This window comes from Vicugna pacos, chromosome 1 (assembly GCF_048564905.1).
Source record: "Vicugna pacos chromosome 1, VicPac4, whole genome shotgun sequence".
Classification (NCBI taxonomy): domain Eukaryota; kingdom Metazoa; phylum Chordata; class Mammalia; order Artiodactyla; family Camelidae; genus Vicugna; species Vicugna pacos.
The window spans coordinates 332,990-355,155 of NC_132987.1; the positions used below are offsets into that span (position 1 = coordinate 332,990).

The following is a 22,166-nucleotide window of genomic DNA, read 5'->3' on the forward strand; positions in this document are numbered from 1 at the left end:
CGTGCTCTGCCTCTCTGCCCACACTCTCCCCCTCACTCTGGGGGCCTCTGGCTCCGGCTCTTCCTTCTTCCTCCGGATCTATTCTGCTTCAAGTTCATTACTCTGTGAGATCTGCCAGGATTGCCTTATTCTCTCCTGCCTGCCTCCCACCACACCGCCATCACCTGAGTTTGCTCATATCACTCTTTTTTAAAAATTTATCCAAACTCTTGCTACCCCAACATGCTGCCTGTTTCCTCTGCTAAAATTCAGAGCCCCCAGTGATGGGGAGTCATGTCTATTTTGTTGACTGATAAAGCCCGAGAGCCTTGGGAACGGTCTAGTTAGGAGATTCCCGTATGTAGTAGGAGCTTATACACATTTGCTGAATGAATGTAGATGCCCTGGTCCAATCCGATGGAGCACTTCTGTGACGTGCTCAAAGAATAACTCTCCTTTCCACCTGAGAGGGGGTGACAACTTCCCTGGTGATTAAAGGCAAGAATTTTTTGCTTTATGCTGTTAACCTTAGGCGGGGAGACTGGGGGATCTTCATATATATTTTTAAATTTGGTTCACTCTGCAGTTGGTCTTTGGTCTCTGTATAATTTTGAGAAACTCTTTATGAGTGATCATTCTTTGATCAGATTGAACAGGTTCCAGGGGGAAGGACCAAGCCTGTCCCATCAGCCATTCTATGTGTCTTGTCCTGGGACCCAGTGGATGCTCAGCATGTAAGTGAACCGACAGGAGTGAGTGAAGAGATGGGAGCATCTCATTATTGTGGCGGATCTCTGTCCAATGCCTTGAGATTTGGGGAAGGGTTTACGAGTGCAGAAGGGAGAGGTCAGGTCCTCTGTGCTTTTCCTGAGTGCCCTGGCCTTACCCATTCCCCCAGCCCCCTCTGGGCAGCCAAGCCAAGGAGCTGGGCCACCAGGGGTTGTGCTGATCAATAATCCACCTTCACCCCAATTCCGGGGGTAGGTACACATGGTTGTAGACACTGGAGTCAGGTCCTTGGAGGAATTCCTCACCGAACTATGTTTTGGACCTTTTATTTTTCTCTAGAACCTCCAGCTGAAGAAGATTGTCTTAGACACATGAAAGTTGAGGACACCTTCTGTCCCCTCGCAACCCAGGTAGGGCTGGGAGTCTGCTGTTTCTATAGCCGGTGGGCTCGTGTTGATTTGGGCATCCCTGTGCCTGAATTCCTGCAGTACACTCGGTGGTAAGGATGGGGGTGCCTGGCAGGGAGGGAAGCGGGTTGGGAGACTGTACAGCTGGGCTGATGTTAACCTGGGGTGAGCGGGAGCTTGCTGATGCATGGCATCTCGGGGCAGGGAACTCTCCACACTCAAGAGGGGTTCCCACTCCCGCAGGGTCCCTTTGATCAGGGTGCTGGGCTGTCAGGGGACCACAGGGGTCCCAGTGAGGATTAGGGTGCCTTCAGGCAATGGGAAGTGTGGGGTCCAGTGGCAATTGAATTAACTGTGCACCCAAACCCAGCCCCCACCTCTTTCAGCCTGTTTCCTAATCTGCAAAACTGGAATGTTATTAAACATCTCGCGGGGTCATTGATGGGCTGGGACAGACTAGACAGTCAGGAGCTGGAATTCCTCTGTCCCCTGATTGTTTGCCTTCTTTCTGACTATTTGCTCTCACAAGCTCAGTCTCTCTGTCTCTCGCTCTTTCACTTCTAAGTTTCTCTCATGCTCTGGTTTCATTTGATTTCCAACCACTGCCCCTCCCCTCCGCCAAACTCCAGATGAGTGAACTTGATTTCTATGTGTCAGTTCCAAATTCCCAGGAAAGATGCTCTGTCACCCTCTGGATCTGCTGTCCAACCCATGAGTTGTGGCCAGAGGAGCGAGTCCTTCTGGGACCAGCAGAGGGTCTCTGCCCAGCCCCCAGCCACCACTGTGGGAGCACATAGCTCTCCGTGGAGGAAGTACTGGCTGTGACCTTGTGTCACTAAGTGTGAATTTATGTCTTCTCTTGAACCACCTTCATCCTCCTAAACAAAGATGAAAATTAAACACTCCCGGGATTTGTGTCATGGAACACTCAGGGTGGGGGCTAATGGGGCTGGAATTTCTGCTGTATTTAAGGGGCTACACTGAATCCCCAACGAGAGCCTGCAAAGGGAACAGCACCGGCCCCACCCGGCACTTAGGGCGCTGAGTCTGCATGACGGTGAGCCAGGCTTCTGACCACAGCTCAGGGGTCTGGTCTGACCAATTAGCCTTTGAAACCAACCAGCTTTGGATTCCTCAATCCCACCCTGAGGTTTTACCTGAACCATCAGCTTCTGTATCTCTGAAGACAGATGCTGAGGACCCTTCACGTAAGCCGTTCGCACAGCCCTGTTCAGGCCTTTGTGCTGCACGGTCTGCCCGGCGAGCTGAGGTTGGTATTTTACTGATGTTAGAAGTAGTCTGGTTTCCCGATGTACTGTTTCACTGAACAAGCAACAGAAGCCACTTCTCGCTGATAAAAGCAGAAAAGGGACATAATGAAAAGATACTGGGAGGGTGTGTGGAGTGGCCAGGACCGGAGCCAACCCAGGAGCTGTAGGAGGTGTTAGGGAGCCCCAGGCACCAGGCTGGGAGGGGTGCTACCGGGCCCCCTGCCACCCCAGAAGGGACCCCCCCTCCACCCGACCCTCCACCTCACTCACTGCAGGTTCATGTCCCGGCAGGGCCAGGTCACACTGAAGCCACCAGCACACACCTCAGTGGGGCAGCTGGCCCCGTCTGAGCTGCGGGCGTGCCTGGTGTGGGGAGAGGCCCAGTTAGAGGAAGGCGGTTCCTCTACTGTTCCGAGTTAAAGTGCAAGTCAGTGCCCATCACTCAGGAGAGCCAGGCTGGACGGACCTCATTGGGGTGACTAGGCTGTCTGAGTTCACTTATTACTTTCTACGTTTGAAGGCCCTGGAGGGAGAAAAAGTGAAGGTTCTAGTACTTATTTTGTGTTTCCCACGTACCAGGTGTGGTAAGCAAGCCACTTCAGACAAGGCCCGGAGCAACCACGTAAATAGGCCACGGAGCAAGTCGTGCAGTCAGGCCTCTGTGGTCCCGAAACCCGTGTCCCCATCGGCTCCATAGTTACCAGTGGAAACTAGGGGGATTTATGGGACTGTGTGCTCCTGTGGGGGCTGGGATATGTGTGTTTAAGTCCACATCTTCAGAAACTCGGCTAGAACCACAGCCACTGATTGCACGGTGGCAGAGGAAGGGAGTATTCCAGCCTCTGGTCCAGCTCGTGTGGAGCTCAGAAGTTCTTCCTCCTGTCCTGAAAATAACACCAGATCTGAGGGAGCTGCAAACCCACTGCTCTTCTTAGATCCCAGAAGACTGAGGGGGAAAGCTGCTTCCAACCTAGAGAGGTTGCAAAGGGAACAGCGGGCAGGCTTGGAGAGTCACAGCTCCCAAGGCAGAACCTGCTTTTGTAAGAACCCCGGGGGCAGGCAGATTTAACAGGTCCCTGAGGCCAGCAGGAGGCTCAGTGTGGGGAAATCAGAGTGTGACAACTCCAGGGGGCCAGTCAGAGGGGCCCCATGCTCTTTTTCATGTATTTTACATCCAGGACCGTGTCCTGTTCTCAGAATGAAGGTCAGAGGATAACTCCTCATGCTTCCTGCCTGGAGAGGAGAAAATAACTGTATTGAAATACACCCAGAACATTCTGTTTCATTGGGGGAAGTTGTTTTTTGTTTGTTTTTTTAATGAGAAATTATTTTACCAGAGCCTAACCAACCTGGGAGAAGGGAAATCCCTTCTGTGTCACCCAAATTGGGGTGGGGGGAAAGAGACACACTTGTGGAGGTCACAGCTCAGGGCACAGGCTCAATGAGAACTAATCACAGGACTGCAGATGCCCTGCTCTGTCCCGCTTCCCCAACACCTTACCTCCATGTCAGTAGGGCCCGTGTGTAATAACAGGAATAATACTAACAGAAGTAAATGTCTCAGGAGTGTCTAGGGAAAACCCAAAGACAGCGGGGAGATGAAAACAAGGACACACAGGCTGTTTTAGCCTCTCACACCAATAGCTGTAGCAAACTACACACAGCCCAGCCCCAGTAGATAAACAGACAACCTCACAGAAGAAATTATTTATTTTGGTTCTCTTACCCAGTGCATTCCATGGTGCATCCTCGCCTAGAATTGAGTGGAAGCAAGTCCATCTCAGAAGGGACATAACTGAAGAGGGATGGCTTCCCAGACTCTGAGGGGCAGAGAGAGCACCAGCCTGGGTTAGAGAAAGGTGAGGGGTGGGGTAGGGTGTGGGCTGCCTTCTTCCCCATATAAGGAACCTTCCTGAGGCCAGCACAGTAGGAGGGAGGGCCATGGGGTGGAAGCAGCCAGACTTCATCCTGAGAACTGTTGGGATGCCTCAAAGGGACCATTCAGGTGCCCAAACTGGGCCCTGATTGAGGGAGCCAGTCGGTCTGACTCAGAGCCCAGGACTGAGGTGGGCTCACAGCAGGCCGGTATTACTTGGCCGGATCCATTTCACTTCTCCGAAGCCCTGTGTAAAACATGAAGCGTGGACGGCCTGGTGAGCACAGCTCTGCCCTCAAGACCGGTTTCAACTCCTCTCTTCCCAGAGAACAGCATCTCTGAACCCGTCCTGGGTGACCTCACAGAGATCACCCTAGTGGCCCAGGCTAGTGACCGGGAACATGTACCTTCCTGCAGGCAACCCCTGACGTCCACTGATGCATCATATACTGGCAAAGAGTGAGTCACTGTGCATTGGTCTAACAGCAGAGACTCTGCCAAAGGCCCAAGAGGTGGTGTGTGGGACATGCAGGGGTGCAGGAGTGTAAGCAGTGCAAAAGTGTAACTGGTGACAGGGGTGCAGGGGCTGTGGAGGGCGCAGGCATTTCAGGGGATGTGGGGGTGGAGGGATGCAGAATTGCAGAGAGTAGCAGGGGTGCAGAGGTGCAGGGAGTGTAGGGATGCAGGGAGGTGCTCAGGGACCTGGCCAGGATAAGAAGGCAAGTGCACATCCTTGCAGTCAGCCTGACCCCGGTAGGCTATTGCAATGCTTTTGGGCGGCGGCGGCGGCGGTGGCGGTTGGGAGGCTGCCCGGGCAAGCCGATCGATTTCTTCTCTTCCCTGCAGCCTGGCCTGGGGTGGGGCTTGGCCGCCGGAGATTCGCCAGATGTTGCACTCCAGGTAAGCTTGCTCCTGGTAGGTGGGGCGGTTAGGTCAGAGGGCGGTGGCAGCGGCAGAGGGGCGGAGCGGGTCTACCCCTGGTGAACGGGTGGAATAGCTGCCTTGTCCCGGCTGCTGGGCCTGGGAGCGGCCTCTTCTTCCCCAGGTCGCCGGACACTCCTGTCCCACTCAGCTTGCTGAGTGCGGAGTGGGGGCGGGGCCGTTAAGGTGCGGGACCCACGGGGGGAGGGAGGCTGCCGCGGGGGAGCCGATCAATTCGCTCCGCTCTCCCCGGAGGCGGAGCCAGGGGCGGCTTCTGCTGCCCTAGAGGCGGGACGCGGGTCTCCAGATGAACTTGCTCCTGGGAGGCGGCGGCGGAGGCGGCAGGGGCAGGGGATGTGTTCCAGGGAGTTGCTCCATTTCTTCTCTCCCCCACGGCCTGGCTTGGGGGCGACGTCTGCCGCCGGAGATTTGCCTGAGGTCCGACTCCAGGTGAGCTTGCTCCTGGGAGATGGGTGCGGTGCGGTCAGGGGGCTGGTAAGGTGGTGGCTGCAGGCATAGGGAGGCTGCCCCGGAGGAGACTGTGGATTAGCTCCATGTCTGCACCGCGTGGCCTGAAGGCGGCCTCTGCTGCTCCAGGTCCCGGGACACCCCTGTCCCACTTTGCCTGCTGGGGGCGGGAGGCAGGGTAGTCAGGGTGCAGGGGTGGCGGTGGTCGGGGGCCTGCAGCGGGGGAGCGGACCATTTGCTCCCATCTTCCCCGCGTCTTGTCCTGGGGGCGGTCGCTGTTGCCCTGTGTTATGAGACGCGTGTATCCTAGTCGGCCTGACCCCGGGAGTTGGACTTGGTACTTTGGGGGTGGTGGCAGCAGCGGCAGGTTTTCCCATGGAACTTGTCCATTTGCTCCCACTTCCCCCCATGGTTTGCCCTGGGGGCGGTCCCTGTTGTCCCAAGTTCGTCGGACGTCCATCTCCAGGTCAGCCTGCTCCCTAGAGAAGGCCACTGTGAGGTCATGGGCAAGAGTGGTGGCTGCTGCGGGGGTAGGGGCTGCCTTGGGGAGCTGGTGGATTGGCTCCCGTCTCCCCGATGGCCTGGTGTGGGAGTGGCCTCTCCTGCCCCAGGTCACCAGACGCACCTGTCCCACTCAGCCTGCTGGGGGAGGGGCGCCCTGGGCGGTGCCTTTAAGGTGCGGGGGTGGCGATGGCGGGGGTAGAAGACCTGCAGCGCGGAGCCTGTCAATTTGCTCTCCTCTTCCCCGTGACCAATCCTGGGGGCGTCCTCTGCTGCCCAAGAAGCCGGATGCCCGTCTCCAGGTCAGCTTGCTCCTGGGAGACGGGCCCGATGTGGTCGAGGGGCAGAGGCAGTTGCGACGGCCGGCTGCCCCGCCTAATGGGGCCACTTCTTCTCCTCTCCCCTGACCTGGCCTGGGGACGTCCTCTCTGGCGCAAGATTCGCCTGACACCCCACACCTGGTCTGATTGCTCCTGGAAGGTGGGCGCGGTGAGATCAGGAGGTGGAGAGGACAGGGGCTGCCCCTGGAGAGCTGGAGGATAAGCTCCAATCTCTCTGCAGGCCTGACGTGGGGGCGGCCTCTGCTGCCCCTCGTTCCCAGGTCACACTTCTTCGGGTCATATTTCCCCGGGGTTGCGGTAGGGTGCGGGGGCGTCGGGGTGTTGGCGGGGGTATGGAGCCTGCCGCTCGGGAGCTGGGGGTTTAGCTCCCATCTTTTCCGCAGATTGGCCTGAGGGCAGCCTCTGTTGCTCCAGGTCGCAAAGCAATTTCTCTGACAGCTTAGCCACCGGAGGTGGGCAGGATGGGCTGAGAGGGCTGAGGCAGCCGCCAAGGCAGCGACGGAGGGGGCTGTCCCTGGCCAGCTGGTCAATTTGTTCCCATCTCAACCTTTGCTGCCGCAGTTTCGCAGAACGCCCTTCTCCAGTTTATTCTTCTCCAGGGAGGTGGGCGCAGTGCATGCAGCCCGAGGTCTGGGCTCTCCCTTGGGAGGGGCAGAACTCTCTTGTTCTCCTTTGTCTTTATTCTTCAGCGAAGTGGTTACTGGACGCAATTCTTAATTCTGAGAAAGTGTAGCCTGTGTTATGGAAGAGCTGCTGGACAGTGAGGTTTCTGGGTGGATTTTCACATCATCTGATGCCCCAGGCAGGCAGGAAAGCTATTACTCAGAGCTTCTTAGTCTGGGGTTGGGGATGGCCCCGCCATCCTCACCATGCTTTTTAAAAATGTGTTACTCCCCTCTTTTTCCTAGGTGACATTTTAGGTTATTGGGTCTCAGATTGCTGACACACTCATCCCTGTTCTCAGACATCTTTTAAACTTGGGTGAAGTGATAAGTAGGGGAAGATGATTTACTGAAAGGTAAGAATACTTAAATTCGCATTAAAGCTACATTCTGTCAATCTTTCTAAAATGATTTTCCTCTGATTCTAAATCCACGACCTAGTGAATGTTGTACTCCTGTGTAAATTATTGATCTTCACATCACATTTGTTGAGTGGTCAACGAGATTTGTTAATTAGATTATTCCTGAAAGGAAAAGTTCAGGCTTTTCAGAATTCCTTGTCTGATGTCACCCAGGCAGTCACAGTAGAGGACAGAGCTGATATAAAAATCCCTCAGCTGCCTGAACTGCAAAGCTTCTGGGATTACTGATCCCTGAAATGCAGGTGACTCTTGATGATAATCTGGGGGATGGTTTAAATGATCAGATTCTTCCAGTCCTATAAATGGGTTCCGTGGCCCCAGCCCCGGGAGAACTGGACATAAGGGCCATATCGTGTGTGGTGGGATGGGAAGGCAAGGTGTAAGAGCTGGAATCACTGAGATTCCACACTCGCTAAACACAGACTCCAGAGCCTAATTGTTGTCAGGTTCTGTTCTGGATTTGAGAGTGTGTTCATACGTGATTCTTGCCCTTCTGGAGTCACTGCCTGGGTGGAAGTAACCTTTACATAGATCTGTGGAGGATGACATTTAAGTAGATGGGCTGTTATGGTTCTCAATGTGCCCAGGCTTGCTCTTCCAGGCACTCGTGGGACTAACGCGAGTCATGTTATTCACTCATTCACTGATTTATTACCCTTGAATTGATCACTCGTCCCACAGTAAGTGAAACAAGGTAACAGGAAGCTGAGTTTTGTCCCCTCTCCTATCACTGATTGTTTTTCAGTCGGGCGCCCTGTGTATGCATTGTGAAACGGTGGTATTTCGTGCCCAATGGGGCAGCACTGTCAGTTCTGAGAATCAGGGGAGACACATGGGTAGGACAGCACCCTGACACACATGGCACCCCCCATCCCGTGAGACAGAATTGTCGATGCTCAGGTGACCCGATGTAGACTGCGGTGCTAAACCTGAGCATGTTTAGTTATCCTGGTGGCTATGAAAATACAGACTACCAGTCGCTACCTCTGGAGACTCTGAGGGTGTGCACCCCAGAATTCTGCATTTTAAGAAGCACTTTAACGAATCCTGATGAAGAGATCTGAGTGTCCCACGGAGAAACACTGGTGTGCGAGGCACCAATATTGAGGATTCTCAGGGAACGATGTCTTTTTAGGATGGTCCATGGGCCCTCACTTTAGACTTTTGCCTTGGGTTTAATTGTATGAGTTCAGAAGTGATGTCTTTCAATTCCAGTGCATGTCAGCATGCTCTGTGCAGGGATTTACTCTCAGTAGATGGCAAAAACTATGATTCTTCAGGTCACCGAGCAACACTGTGAACGATATTTTATTTTGGTTTTCTTTGTAGCAATGCAGAGTCTCCCGAGAAGAGATTTAGACTCAACAGCTTTGTGTCAGACTTTGGAAGACCGCTGCTGCCCAAGGTGTTCTCTGGCAGTGCAATGACGAATCTAGGTCCCTCTTTCACTGCTACATCAATGAAGTGGACCACTTGGACAAGGCCAAAGCTGGTATCCCTACCATAGCCCTTTACAGTGTTATTCGGCTCCAGGAAGCCATCAGATGCAGCAGGTGGCCAGAGGAGGAGCCGAACAGACTCATGAAATGTGACATCCCCAACTTTATCAACACGGACCAGAACTCTGCCTTTGTGGAAGATGATTTCCTGATTTTGTAACTACCGATTGTTCTAGAAAATAAGCCAGTTGCCCAGAACTCACACAAAGACTTGAATTGAGAAACGTGCTTTCTCAGGTATCTTTCTGAAGATGTGAAGTCTGTCTTTGTATGGAAGGAAGTCCCCTTTCACAAAACTGAATGTGTTTGTGTCTGAGAGAGGGAAATGGAGACAGAAAGACGAAGAAGCAGAAGAGAGCCCCCTCAGAAGAGATCTAGTTAAGGTGAGTTTTTGTGCCTTTAAAAAACATTTGGGGTTTTAGGGGGAACAAAGTATTTACACTGTCTTATTCTCCTCATTGGAAACCTTGGCCCCGTCGTCAGAGTCAGCGGCCTTGAACGGGGGTTGCACGCTGCGTTTCATCTGGCACTGCGACTTCCACGCTCTGCCTTTAGCACGTTGCTTTGCCTGTCAGGGTTGCCACCCTTTTAACTGTAAGGTGAGGAGTCTGGAGTAGATGATCCACCCCAGCTCTGCTGTTTTGCAAATTTCTGATTTCGTATTCGGATGAGTCTGGGATACACCCAGAGCAGTATAAACCAGGCCCTACCTCCTGCCTATTGCTGGGGCATCCCTGAGGTCTGTGCCTTCTACTCAACCCTTTACTGAGCCCAGCTTTTGTCAGGAGCCCAAGTGCCTACCGGGATGGCAGGGGACTTGTCTTTCGTGGTCACGGTGGCCAAGAATTCTATTGGTGTGCTGAAACAACTCTTCTGAGATCCTCCACCCACCCCTGCTCAAACCTAATGACAGCACTACGGTTCCTTTCCTAGGAGGAGGATCAATCCATGGTGCATTTTATGACAATCCTGTCCCCAGGGATGCACGGAAGTTTATCAGCTGAGTGAGGGGAGGTGCCTCTGTGTCCCTGTATCTCTGTCTGCTCACAGTTCGCTGCCACCAGCTACTGAACAAGAAAAGCGCTATTCACCATGTTGTGTGTTTTCCAAATGTGTAGGTGATGGTCTTGTGGCTCGTGCGTGGGCTTTGATTTGGGATGGTGAAGGGCTTATAAATACCTCATCAACATGTATTCGAGGTGGCCTGGTGCCACACAGATTTGATTCATGAAGGCATCAAGCCTGCACACTGGTTTGGAAACAACTTGGTTTTGATCATTCACACTGCATGCATGACTCGCTGCTAATCTCTGGGTGGTTTTTTCATTTCAGATTTATTCACCCCATGTCTTGCTTAAGCTGAAAAATACTTTTATTACACCAGAATATTCTCTGATTCTTTGTTTACACACATCCAGTTTTTTTAATTCCTTTAAAAATGATTCTGTGTTTATAATGCCTCCTAATTTCTATCATCTCTATGTTGCCAGTGGCCTGAGACATGCACCAGATTTGATGCCGGAACAGTTCCACCAAAAGAAATCCCTTTGCCGTAATATCTTTTGAGGGAAATATTATTCTTTAAGGCTCTAACAGTAAATCGTAGAAGAAAGCATGGAACATTTCTTGTAGTTAATACATGTTCATGCAAAAAGAAATGATATTTTCATTAAACAATGTTGATTTTAGTAACTTTTACAAATGTGAACATTATTATTCATAATTTAAGTAACCAGATAAAACCACAGTTATTTATTATGAAGATTGAAAACTATTTACACGGTCTCTTAATTAGAAGTAGCTTTATTAGAAGACTGAAGGGTATTTAAAAGATGGAAAAATACCCATGATGACACCATCATTTTTATTAACTAAATATGAAGAACTGTGCAGGGATAAGATTTAACCCTCTGCAAACTGCCAAGTTAGCATGAGGTAGTTTGTGGATGCTGCCAGAGGACAGGACAATCCCCCAGGATCAGAGACAAAGGACTTCCTGCCAGCACAGCAGGCAGCCTGTGGTTCAAGTTCATATTGGTTCCTGAGTTCCTTTCCTATTGCTGTTGTAACAAAGGACCACAGACTCAGTGGCTTAAAGCAATACACATTCATCTTCTCACTGTTCTAGGGTGCAGAAGTGCAAAGTCAATGTCAGTGGGCTAAAACCAACGAGTGGCCAAGGCTAAGTTCCACACCGAGGCTCTTGGGAGGGATTCGTCATCCTACCTTTCCCAGCTTGCAGAGGTGCTCACACTCCTTGGCCCAGGGCCCTGTGTCACTGTGACCTCTGCTGCCACTTTACATCTCTGTCTCTGACTATATAGATATAGAGGAAGAGTCTTCTACATCTGGTATGGACCCTTTTTCCTACATGGACATTGTATCCCTATTTATGTGCAGATGAAAACCCCTTCCCTCCAGGGTGCGGTGGCATCAGCTCACAAGATGACCACTCTGGGCTTTAAGTGTCCTCTTTGTATTGTCATCAGGGAACTTCTCTCTCCATAGTTAGCTCTGTGTTAATTTGTTGTTATATTTTACCCAGAATTACTGAAAGTTTTACTTAAAAGGGATCCTAATTAGCTCTGTTTACCTGTTTCCAGAGCTGAAAGCTTCAGTTCTAGAGTATCAGTTTGATTTTTCCTAAAAATACATTCCAGTATATTTCTCTGGTGAAAGTCTCTACCCTGTTATCTATTGTCCCATCATTTCCTTATTTTCTTGAATATATTAAAAGTATTTTATAGCCTTTATTGGTAACTCTGATGCCTACATCACCTGGGGTTTGCATCCTTTGTCTAATGCTCCTTATTCTCATGTTATCTGTCATATAGTCTGGACATGTTGCATGTCTAGAAATTCTTTATTACATGGCAGACATTGCAAATGAAAAATCCATGTTATCTTCCGTGAGAGCTTTTCTACCTTCCCGTTAGGCAGACAGTGTGAGGGACTGATCATGTCACTCCAATCAGGCGCTGAGGTGGATCAGGACTAAAGTGCCTTTTTTCTTAAAACAGCTTTGAGGTATACTTGGCAAAATAATTTTCACACGTTTAAAGTGTACAGCTTAATACGTTTTGACGTAAGTATATCCCCAAGGAACCATGACCACACTCAAGACAGTGAACATACCCATCACCCACAAAGCTTCTCTCCTGACTTTTGTTGTCCCTCCCTCCCTCCCCATCTCTTCCCCTGGGAACCATTGATCTGCTTTCTATCACAACATATTGGTTTGCATTTTCAAGATCCTTATATGAATGGATTCATGCAGTATCTACTCTATGTTGTCTGACTTCTTTCATTCAGTGTAATTATTTTGAGAATCATCTGTGTTGCTGTATTAATAGCTTATTTGTCTTATAGTAGAGTATTGTTTAGTGCTGAGTTTTTACTGAAGAGTTTATTGTGAGCAGTGTTTGTATAGACCATCATTTCTTTCTGCATTTACTTCTTGATGGATGCATGGGTTATTTACAACTTGTGCTATTATAAATAAAATAGCAGTGAATATTTGGTTACAAGTCTTTGTATGGACATATGCTTTTCCTTTCTAAAGCACCAGATGAGGAATGTCTGGATTATATGGTACATAGGTGTTTACCTTTTTAAAAGAATCTGTTAAAGACTTTTCCAAAATGGTTGTACTATTGTAAATTCCTCGTGGTGTGTATCAGTTCTGGTTGCTCTACTTCCTTGCCAGCACCTTGTAAGGTCAGTCTTTCTAACTGTATTCATTCTAGTATGTATGTGAACTAGTATCTCACTGTGGTTTTTAAAAGTATTTCTCTAATGACTAATGACACCTTTAATCAGCATCTTTTCATATGCTTATTATCCATCTGGATATCTTTACTGAAGTGTGTTTTCTGGCCTCATTCATTCAGGTGTTTGAATTATTATTGAATTTTGAGACCTCTTTATTCTGGATCAGATACAAAGAGAGACCTTTATCAGATATATGATCTGCAAATAGCTTCTGTCTATGGCTTGTCTTTTCATTTGCTTAGCAGTGTTTAGAAGAGCATTGAAGAGTCTTCATGTTCATAAAGTTCACTCTATCAGTTTCTTTTTAAAATAGATGATACTTTTGGTGTCATAGCAAAGAAAAATTTGCCAAACCCAAGGCCATAAAGCTTAAGCCTATGCTTGTTCTCCTAGCTGTTTTATAGTTTTAGATTTCCTATTAAGATCTATGATCCATTTTGAGATAAATTTTGTATATTTTGTGAGGTGTGGATCAAAGTTCATTTTTTTTTTTTGCGTATCACTATCTAATTGTTCCAGCACTACATGCTGAAAAGATCATTTCTCCACAGCATCCTTTTTGAGAATCAATTGTCTGTATAAGTCTTGGTTTAGTTCTGAACATTCTATTGTGTTCCATTATTCTATTTTCCTGTTTTACACCAACATCATAATTTCTGATTACTGTAGCTTTATAAAAAAAGTTTGAAAATCAGATAGTGCAAGTCTTCCAACTTTGTTTTTCTTGTTCAAAGTTGTTTTGGATTTTTGGGATCCTTTGAATTTTTATATGAATTATAGAATAAGTTTTTAAATTCCTTACATCCTGTTCTGCCAAAATTCCACCCATGTCTTTGGCCGTCTCCAAAGCCACATTTTCTGAAGAAGTCTCTCTAGATCCCAGGTGAAAGGAATTTCTCTTTCGTCTGTGCTCAAATCACATTTGATATTATTTGATTACATTTAATCATATTTGCCTGTATGTACTTGTCTGATCTTTCCAGCCATTTAGTAAATCTCAAAAGATTAGGAATCTTGACTTGGTTCCCTCTGTGTGCTGAGAAACTAGTTCTATGCTTTGCAGGAGTGAGCCCTGCAGTAAGAGGTATCTGCAGCACGCATCTAGCTCATTGCTTGAATATTGTCAAGGAATTCTGCAGATTTAGAATTGTTTATTGATTGTTGTCTCCAAGACGGCTCAGTCTTTTTTATTTCTATTGCTACTGCTGCAGTTTCAAAGAACAATGGGCTAGTTATTTTCCAAATATCAAATCATACTCTAATTGTGTTGTCACGCAAATTATGTGCTGCTGTGTCTTAACAACCTGCTTAGTGTTCACAGGCTCCTTCACTCATGGAAAATTTGGGAGAATGTCATATCCTTAGAGATAGCAATGCTGTCTTTGGCGACCTGAGCAGCAGTATCTGAATTCACTCCTGCTGTTTTTCCAGTGTCCCCTCTAGACCTCCTCCAGCCCTCCATGGGGGGCCCTGCAGTTCTGCCCTAGAAAAGCCTGTTGCTTCTCAGGAAGACTTCCCTATGAAACATAATCATGTCCTTCTTGTGGGGACATTCAGTCCAGAGACCTGAAAGCAGGGGAAAATGTTTAGCCTGCTTTTGGTAGAAACTAAATTCTTCCATACTTGTTAGAAGCAATTTCAATGAGGAAACTGTTTTGGCATCTAACAAATAAGCATAAATGACTGATGAGGAAGATCAGCTTCCCCATCCCACTCAGTCGTCATGTTGATGTGACACACACATTGGCAAACATTTTCTCCTGTGAGCAACGTAAAGTTCAAGACGTTATGAATGGCTTTTTGTTTTTATTTCTTAGTCTTTCCACATTCACTGTGTCTCGTGAGATTATATGAATCCTGCTTATTTTCAGCCCAGCACTAAAGTTTTTAAAAGGATCACGTGTTTAAAAGGCTAGTGGACAATTTTTTAGAAGACAGAAATCCTTAGATTTTGGTCCCAGAGTTGAATCTTGGTTAGTGGTGAATGAAAATTCCCGTTAAAATTTTAAATTCAGTGATATAAAGTCTTAAAAATAGTTAAATATTAGTCAATTTCATTAAACACTATAAGAGTTATTTACCTTTAAGCCTGTTTCTGGGGCAATTTTGCAATGATTCCCTCCCTTTATCGATTCCCTCTTTATCAGAATCCTTGAGAGGCCCCTGTCATCATTGTCAGTATCATCATCATCATCATGGAACTGATTCTTCTGGAAGATTCTAGGAAAATAAAGAGATGGACGGGATTATGTGTAGGTCAGTGTGTGCATATACAATAAGAACAGCTGTCAGACATTAGATGCAAGATACCCATTTCACTTAGGGGAGAATGTGGTCATGAAATCCTGATGTGGTGAATGAAGGAAACGGTGGGAACAGGATAGTCAGTGGAAAGGAGGAGGAAGTGAGTGAATTGGAGAGCATAGATCCTTGGTTAGTTGATCAGCACATTGGTGAGAATGAGGGGAGTGTGATGGCAGAATCATGTCCCTCCCTGGCCACAGGGTAGCCACCTGTGACATGTTACTGTACATGGCAAAAGGGATGACAGATATTTTAGGATTACAAATCTTAGAGGATTTCTGTCTCCTAAATTGTCTATTAGTTAGCCTTTAAACCCATGATACATTATTATAGATTAGTGCAGGGGCACAAATAAAAAGGATTCATATAATCTCACCAGACAAACTGAATGTAGAAAGGATAAGGAAGAAAAACAAAAAGTCACTTATAAGTGCCTTGAACCATAAATTGCTCATGAGGAAATGTTACACAAGGTGAATGTCACAGCCACATACATACTGCCTGAGTGGGATGGGACAAGGGGATCCTGAGATGAGACAATAGGGTGAGTAGTCTGGATTGTCCAGGTGGGCTGAATGTAATCACAGGGGTCCTTAAAATGGAGGATATTTCCCAGCTGAGTTTAAAATCAGAGGGAGGTGTAGCGATGGAACAATGTTCAGAAAGGCTGCTGACCATGAAAATGGAGGAAGTTGAGGGGCACAAGCTAAGGAAGGTGGGTGACCTCTGTAAACTGGAAAAAAAAGGAAACATTCTCTTCTAGACCCTCTAGAAGGAAGGAACCCTGCTGGTATCTTGAATTTATCCCAATGAGAACTGTGTTGGATCTCTGACATCCACAGCCATAAGCTGATAAGTCTGTGCTGGTTTAAGCTATTAAGCTTATGGGAATTTGTTACAGTGGTAATAGGAAAATAACATAGTGAGCAGTAGTGTAAGGGATTAAAGGTCTAGGATGGGGTGTGGAGAGAATTCTGACATTTACACCTAAAAAACAACCAGGTGAAGTGGGAAGGTGTTTTAAGGAAGACCTACCTGGCAGGGCTGTCAAGCAGACTGGAGTGAGCGAATCCTTGGAGTTAGAGGAATCAATTAAACCTCACAAGGAAAATAAAAAATAAAATGTAGCAGGGCTTCAGTGTTAGTAGATGTAGGAATGGAAATGGGCAGAGAGATATAAACATTATTTTGAAATTAGCTACAGGTTTGATGACTGCATGTTTGGGAGAGTTAGCCGATGTGTGGACTGAATGCATCCCCTCAAAATCCATATGTCGAAAGCTCATCTCCCAGGGTGATGATATAGGGATGTGGGGCCTTTGGGAGGTGATTAGTAGGATAAAATGAGGTCATGAGAGTAGAGCCCTCATGAATGGTATTAGTGTTCTTATACAGGGCCCCAAAGTGCTTGCTTCTCTCTCCTCTCTGGGCCATGAAGATAGTGGGAAGACAGCCATCTTCGAGCTGGCAATCCTCTCCCAGATACATTGACCTTGAAAGCCTCAGCCTCCAAACCATAAGGAATATGCTGGTTGTTTAAGCCACCCGACACACGGTAATTTGTTACAGAATCCCAGACTGACGAAGACAGTGGAGAATGCCACTGCGTTTTGCACTGATTGCCTGGAGAATGCTGAAACCCAGGGAAGTGGGCAGCACAGACGTTTACTCATTTAATCCTGCCAACACTGTAGGGGATAGAGTCTACATTTTCCTCGCTATTTAAAAGGTAAGGAAAAAGAGGCACAAATAATAACAATGACAATGACAACAACAACAACAACAGCAACAATAATTTGTCCAAGATTCACACAGAACTCCCTGGAGGGAGAGTGAGAATTAATACTTATGCAGGCTGGCCCCAGAGCCCCTGCTCATAACTACTAAGTCAGATCACCTTGCTTATTTAGATCAGTTTTTTTCAACTGTGATATGAGTGTACTGTGTCCAGTAACTTATAATTTCAAAATACCTCACTGTAAGGGAAACATTAGTCGCAGGCATTACAACCCACAGAAAGCTAGACATACAAAAATAACTTGTTAGGGCAAGATAACCAATAATGTTTTTAAATATTATACCTGCTGACCCTTTGCAATAAAGTGTTTTTTTATAATTCTGTCTGGCTACAGAATAACATCATAATCCTGCATGTGGCTGGTGGCTCCCGTGTTGGACAGCACGGGTCTAGAGAATTTAAATGACTTGCCCAGCCTTGCCCAGGAAGCTCGTGGTGGGATCAGAGCTATAGTCTGGGACTGTTCCTTCCTATCCAAGTCCCTCATGGAAGTTTAGAAGCTTCTCCTTTGGTGCCCAGCTGTCTATCCGTACTTATGACATCTTGTCAGGTGCCCCGGCCTGCTCCTGAACATCAGCCAGAAACCACTTCTGCTCTTTTTTGGCCAGGTAATACCTTCTAGCAACTTCCATTGCCTTCTTGGCATCAGTTTTTACATGGAAGGGTAGTGGCTAGAGAAGGAAATGTGTCCACATGACAGGTTTTTCATAAATATAGTAGGAGTGGTCAAGAGAAGAAAACCTCAGGAATACGAGTGGAAGCAGGTCATTTAATATACCAAATGCGTACTTTCAATGTATGTTTGTGTTTCCGAGTCCACGCTTGTTCTACTCGTGCATTATAGGCCAACACATCAGGAGACAAGGATTTGGGGCAAGAAATAGCGGCTTTAATTTGTAAAGCCAGCGGAGAAGATGGTAGACCAATGTCCTGGAGAACCATCATCCCAAGTCAGAATTCAGGCTCTTCTTATATTAAAAAGGGGAAGCGGGAATGCTTGGTTGTTGCAAACTTGGTGTATGAATTCTTTGTTGTTAGAATCCTTTGTTCTTGCAGCTCTTCACCTGGGTCAGATCCGTGTAAACCTCCAACAAGCAAATGTTATTTTCTATTCTGTATCTTGTTATCTTTATACGAATGGAAAAGTGATAATATCCTTCAAAGTCAGAGCCTTGAGAATAGGGTCTCCTGTATATTTCAGGATCTAGGCAACATTGTTTCACAAAAGGTGCAGAAACAGCAAGACTAAGCCTAGGAAACAGGGCACAGGTTTAAAGTCAAAGGAACAGATCTAATATGGAGTCAGATTTGTTCTTTCCTATTTCAGTAGTGCCATGGAGAAGGCACTGTGGGCAGCTTTCTGTAGGGTCCTGGAGGCTTTCTCTCTCAGCCTCTGTGCGCCTCTATTGAAAACCCGTCATCGCTATCTGGCCTGCTGGAAAACCAGTCCGCCTGTTTTGCCCTGAAGTTGTGTTCTGTTTATAACTCATCTCTACTCCTTGGAAAACAACTCAATAAAAACTCAGTTGGTTTCCCACCAGCCCTGAGCAGGGGTGAGGGATAGCATGTTATTATTTTATAAAAAAAATATATAAAAGAGTTTTAAAACAGCACTGGGCACATAGGAGAGAGACAATCAATGCTTCCTGGCTTAAATCGAAAATGATGACTCAGTGAGTCTATGGCTGCTGTATTTGCTGAACTAGTTATTCCTTTGCTCCATTACACATTTATTTTAACTGAAAAAGAAATATATGCATATGGTTAAAAAAATTCAAACAGAGCAAAAAATACTCAAGTGAAAGAAGTTTTCCCTCATCCTCTGTTCTTACACGCCTCCCTGGAGATGCCAATGTTTACAATCCTTTGTGTGCTTTTCCAGATATGCTATGCAAGTTCCCACCAATGTATGTAAATTCCTTTAAAGTTTTACTTATTTTTAACTTTAAGGGATTTAAATCCTCAAGTGGCTTCTGCCACAGTAATAGAAAAGAAGAAATCTGACTCCATATTAGATCTGTTCCTTTGACTTTAACCCTGTGCTCTGTCTCCTAGGCTTCTTCTTGCTTGTAAAACAATGTTGCCTAGAGCCTAAAATATACAGGAGAGCCTATTCTGAAGGCTCTGACCTTTAAGGGTATTTAACACTTTTCCAAACATATAAAGATAACACGTTGCAGAATAGAAAATAACGTTTGTTTTGTTGGAGGTTTACAGGGATCTGACCCAGGGAGATAGCTGCAAGAACAAAGGATTCTAACAAGAAGGAATTCCTACACCAAGAAGTTTGCAAAAACCAAGCACATAGGAAAGCAGCCTGAATTCTGACTTGGGGAGATGGTTTTCCAGGACATTAGTTTGCCATCTAGGTCTACAGAAACTTGCTATTCCATGCCCCAACACTTGGTCTCCCAACTTACTGGCCTGTCCTGCACTGAGGAGAATGAATTTGGACTCAATAACACTTCTACCTACCTAGCAAGTTGGACACTGGGACTGAGGGCAGCTCTCCCACACACAGGGGCCTACAGTGAGCCCTTGATTATTCCCCGAGGTTGGGGTGTGGTTTACCCAGGAGGGATGGGGACTCTACACCAACACTCAGGCAGTCTGCTCCTTCTGGGGCTCTGACATTTTACCTCCCGCTCCCTGCCAGCCCAACATTTGGGACAGTGGAGCTAAGGCAGAGATCGTGCCTGCCTGTTTCCCAGCGTGTAAAAGGGGAATATGTACTCTTCCCAAGGTAGTTCTGAGAAACAACACCTGCGGGTGCTTGGTTCCCTGAGCAACAGTAAACCTAGCTCCTTGTGGGGGCAACGGGTATGATACCCGTAGGGTTTCTGCAGAGACCTTAGCTGGAGGGCTGGGCCAGGGACGTAAAATATGAGCTGTGGGCAATGACAGGTAAGAGAAGGGTGTATAGGCAGGACTGCTGCCTCCTTCGGGGTGCCACAAGAGGTAAAACGCTTTCTCCCCATCTCTGTTACTCCCCTCCCAATTCCAGATAACTGCCTTCCCTCTGCTCCTCCTGTCCATGTGTCTCCCTCCACTTTTCCCCGCCTCCCCTCCTCCTCCCCTATTCTCCCTCCCTCGGTTCCCCTTCTCTCTCAGGACCCAGAGCGGATCGCTGGCCCTCCTGCGCATGCGCAGTTGCTGCCAGCTGGACCGCGGGTTGGAAGCTCCAGCTCCGAGCCGGGGATCGGCCCCAATGGCTTCTCAGCTCTGTCGCCCTGTAGGCCTTTGGCTACTGCCTGGGGCCGGGGCCTCTGGCTGTGGAAGTGCAAGGTGAGGGGATATCGGGAAAGGGGTGAGGCGGCTGCGGGAGGGCGGTCGGCGTGTCACAGCCCCCCAGGGCGCCAGTCAGCGTGTATTCAGCTGGATTGCTCGGGCCAGACCCCTCTGCCCGCGCCACCTGCCCCGGCGCCCCGGCCACAGCTGTCCAGGGCCAGGTGTGCCCCTGCCGCCTCTTGGCCCAGCCGGGCTCCCCTCAGTCCGCGGCTGGCGTCCGCTTCCCCTCTCCCGCCCGCGAGTCCTCCCCTCCCGGGCTTCCTCTCCTAGGCCGCCGACCCGTCCCCACCACTGGGCGGGCTGTGTCCCGGGCGGGCGGGGTCTGCACACCCGGACGGGGCGGGCGGCTTGGGCTGGGGCTGGGGCTGGCCTCCGAGCGGGGCTGCAGCCCGCGTCCCCCACCCCGCTCTCCCTGCCCCGCGACCCCGGGGCTGCCTTCCTCTCCCTTTCCCGATCCCTGAGGTCCAGATTAGCGGCGTGGGCGCTGCTCCCCAGGCTGAGAGCCCGCGGCTGTAACTCCCAGCTTCTCCTGGTGGAGTCGGGAAAAGGGAGCGGCAGTGCTGAGGGAGCTTCTGTCTCCTTGATCAGGATTTCTGCCCCAGGTAAGTACCTTGAACACTTTCAGGTGTTATGATGGCGGTGCTTGTTGATGTCACATGTTTTTATACTGAGAGGGATTACAGTGGTGAAAGCAGGGCTTGGTTCAGTTAAAAATGAGCTGAAGGCATGAGGCTGTCTCATCCTCCATCATTCACTCTCCCAGGGTGAAACGTGAGACCGTCGATCTTAAAAAGATACTTATAGTCCCTAACTAGTCCAGCCCAGCTATTGTGTGTTAACAGGAACAGCACAACCTGAGGCGTTGGAGACCCAGGGACATTGCACTCCTAAAGAGCTCCTGGCAAAATCTGGTTTGTTTTGGTTTTTTTTGTTTGTTTGTTTTACTTAAATTGTGGGACAGACTAGTAGTATAGAGGGAAAAATAATTGGCAAGAAGGATTTTTTCATATAACAGCTTTATTGTGATATTGTTCACACACCATGAAGTCCACCCACTTGAATGTTAGAATTCAGCAGCTTTTAGCATATTCACATTTGTGCAACCATTATTATTCCAGAACGTTTTCATCACATCAGAAAGACCAGTTGAAATGCATGACCTAACCACCCCTTCCCAGTGGTGGTTCTAAAGAAGTTTCTTGGCTGTTCCTGACCATAAATTAACTTGTTACATTCCATGAAATATCTGGGAGGAATTCTAATCAGAATTGCAATGAATCTGTCTATCAAAGCAGGAAGAATTAATGTCTTTATGGCATAAACTTCTTCTACACATGAATATATCTGGGACCCTATCTTTTCATCTGTCCAGAGCCAGGCCTATGGGAAATCCTCATTAATTCTTGGGTTTGTGAATGATGAGATTCAATACATCATTAGATGCAACTGTAGCCTTTCACTGAAGGGAAAATTAACCTCGTAGAAGCCAAGTGATTCTCTGATGGTTAGAATGAGTGACCGCCAGTGCTGGAGTATTCGAGTGGACTTGGTGCTTGCAGAGTTCTCCACCACCTACAGCTAAGGGGATTACCGTGTTCTTTTACTTTTTTTTTTATGGCGTTGCTTTTATTTTTACTTATTATATAAAATTATTTTTTATTGAAGTGTTGTAAATTTACCATGTTAGCTTCAGATGTACAGCAGAGATTCAGTTATAAGCTTATGCATATGTATATAAATGTTTTTCAGATTGTTTTTAGTACAACTCATTACAAGAAATTGAAAATAGTACCCTGTGCTATATAGTAGGTCCTTGTCATTTATTTTATATTTATTAATGTGTATCTGTTAATCCTCCCTTTCCTGCCTGCTAACAACAGTTTGCTTTCTATGTCCATGAGTCTATTTCTAGCAGCACCGTTTTTGCTA

General features: G+C 47.6%; 1 protein-coding gene and 1 long non-coding RNA gene across 5 annotated transcripts in view; both read left to right on the forward strand.

Annotated features, from left to right (window-relative positions):
* Nucleotides 1-1,064: 1,064 nt before the first annotated feature.
* LOC140699137 (uncharacterized) lies at nt 1,065-9,181 on the forward strand. Its single transcript, XR_012077144.1, has 7 exons — nt 1,065-1,118; nt 4,117-4,245; nt 4,589-4,721; nt 5,109-5,162; nt 5,439-5,633; nt 7,402-7,511; nt 8,907-9,181. It is a non-coding gene; the product is annotated as an uncharacterized lncRNA (long non-coding RNA).
* Nucleotide 9,182: 1 nt separating this feature from the next.
* The window catches only part of LOC140699097 (uncharacterized), a 40,796-nt gene continuing 27,812 nt past the window's right edge, over nt 9,183-22,166 (forward strand). For 2 of the 4 annotated variants that reach the window (XR_012077114.1, XR_012077116.1), the window contains exon 1: nt 20,021-20,234. Coding sequence is in view for 1 of the 4 variants with exons in the window: in XM_072970889.1 (XP_072826990.1) it covers nt 17,485-17,557; nt 19,954-20,234; nt 20,761-20,839 (433 nt within the window). In the remaining 3 variants the exon portion in view is untranslated. Of the gene's footprint in view, nt 9,460-16,720; nt 16,881-17,283; nt 17,558-19,953; nt 20,235-20,561; nt 20,840-22,166 lie in introns of those variants that run through there. The other 2 variants (XM_072970889.1, XR_012077118.1) reach the window with 2 other exon arrangements.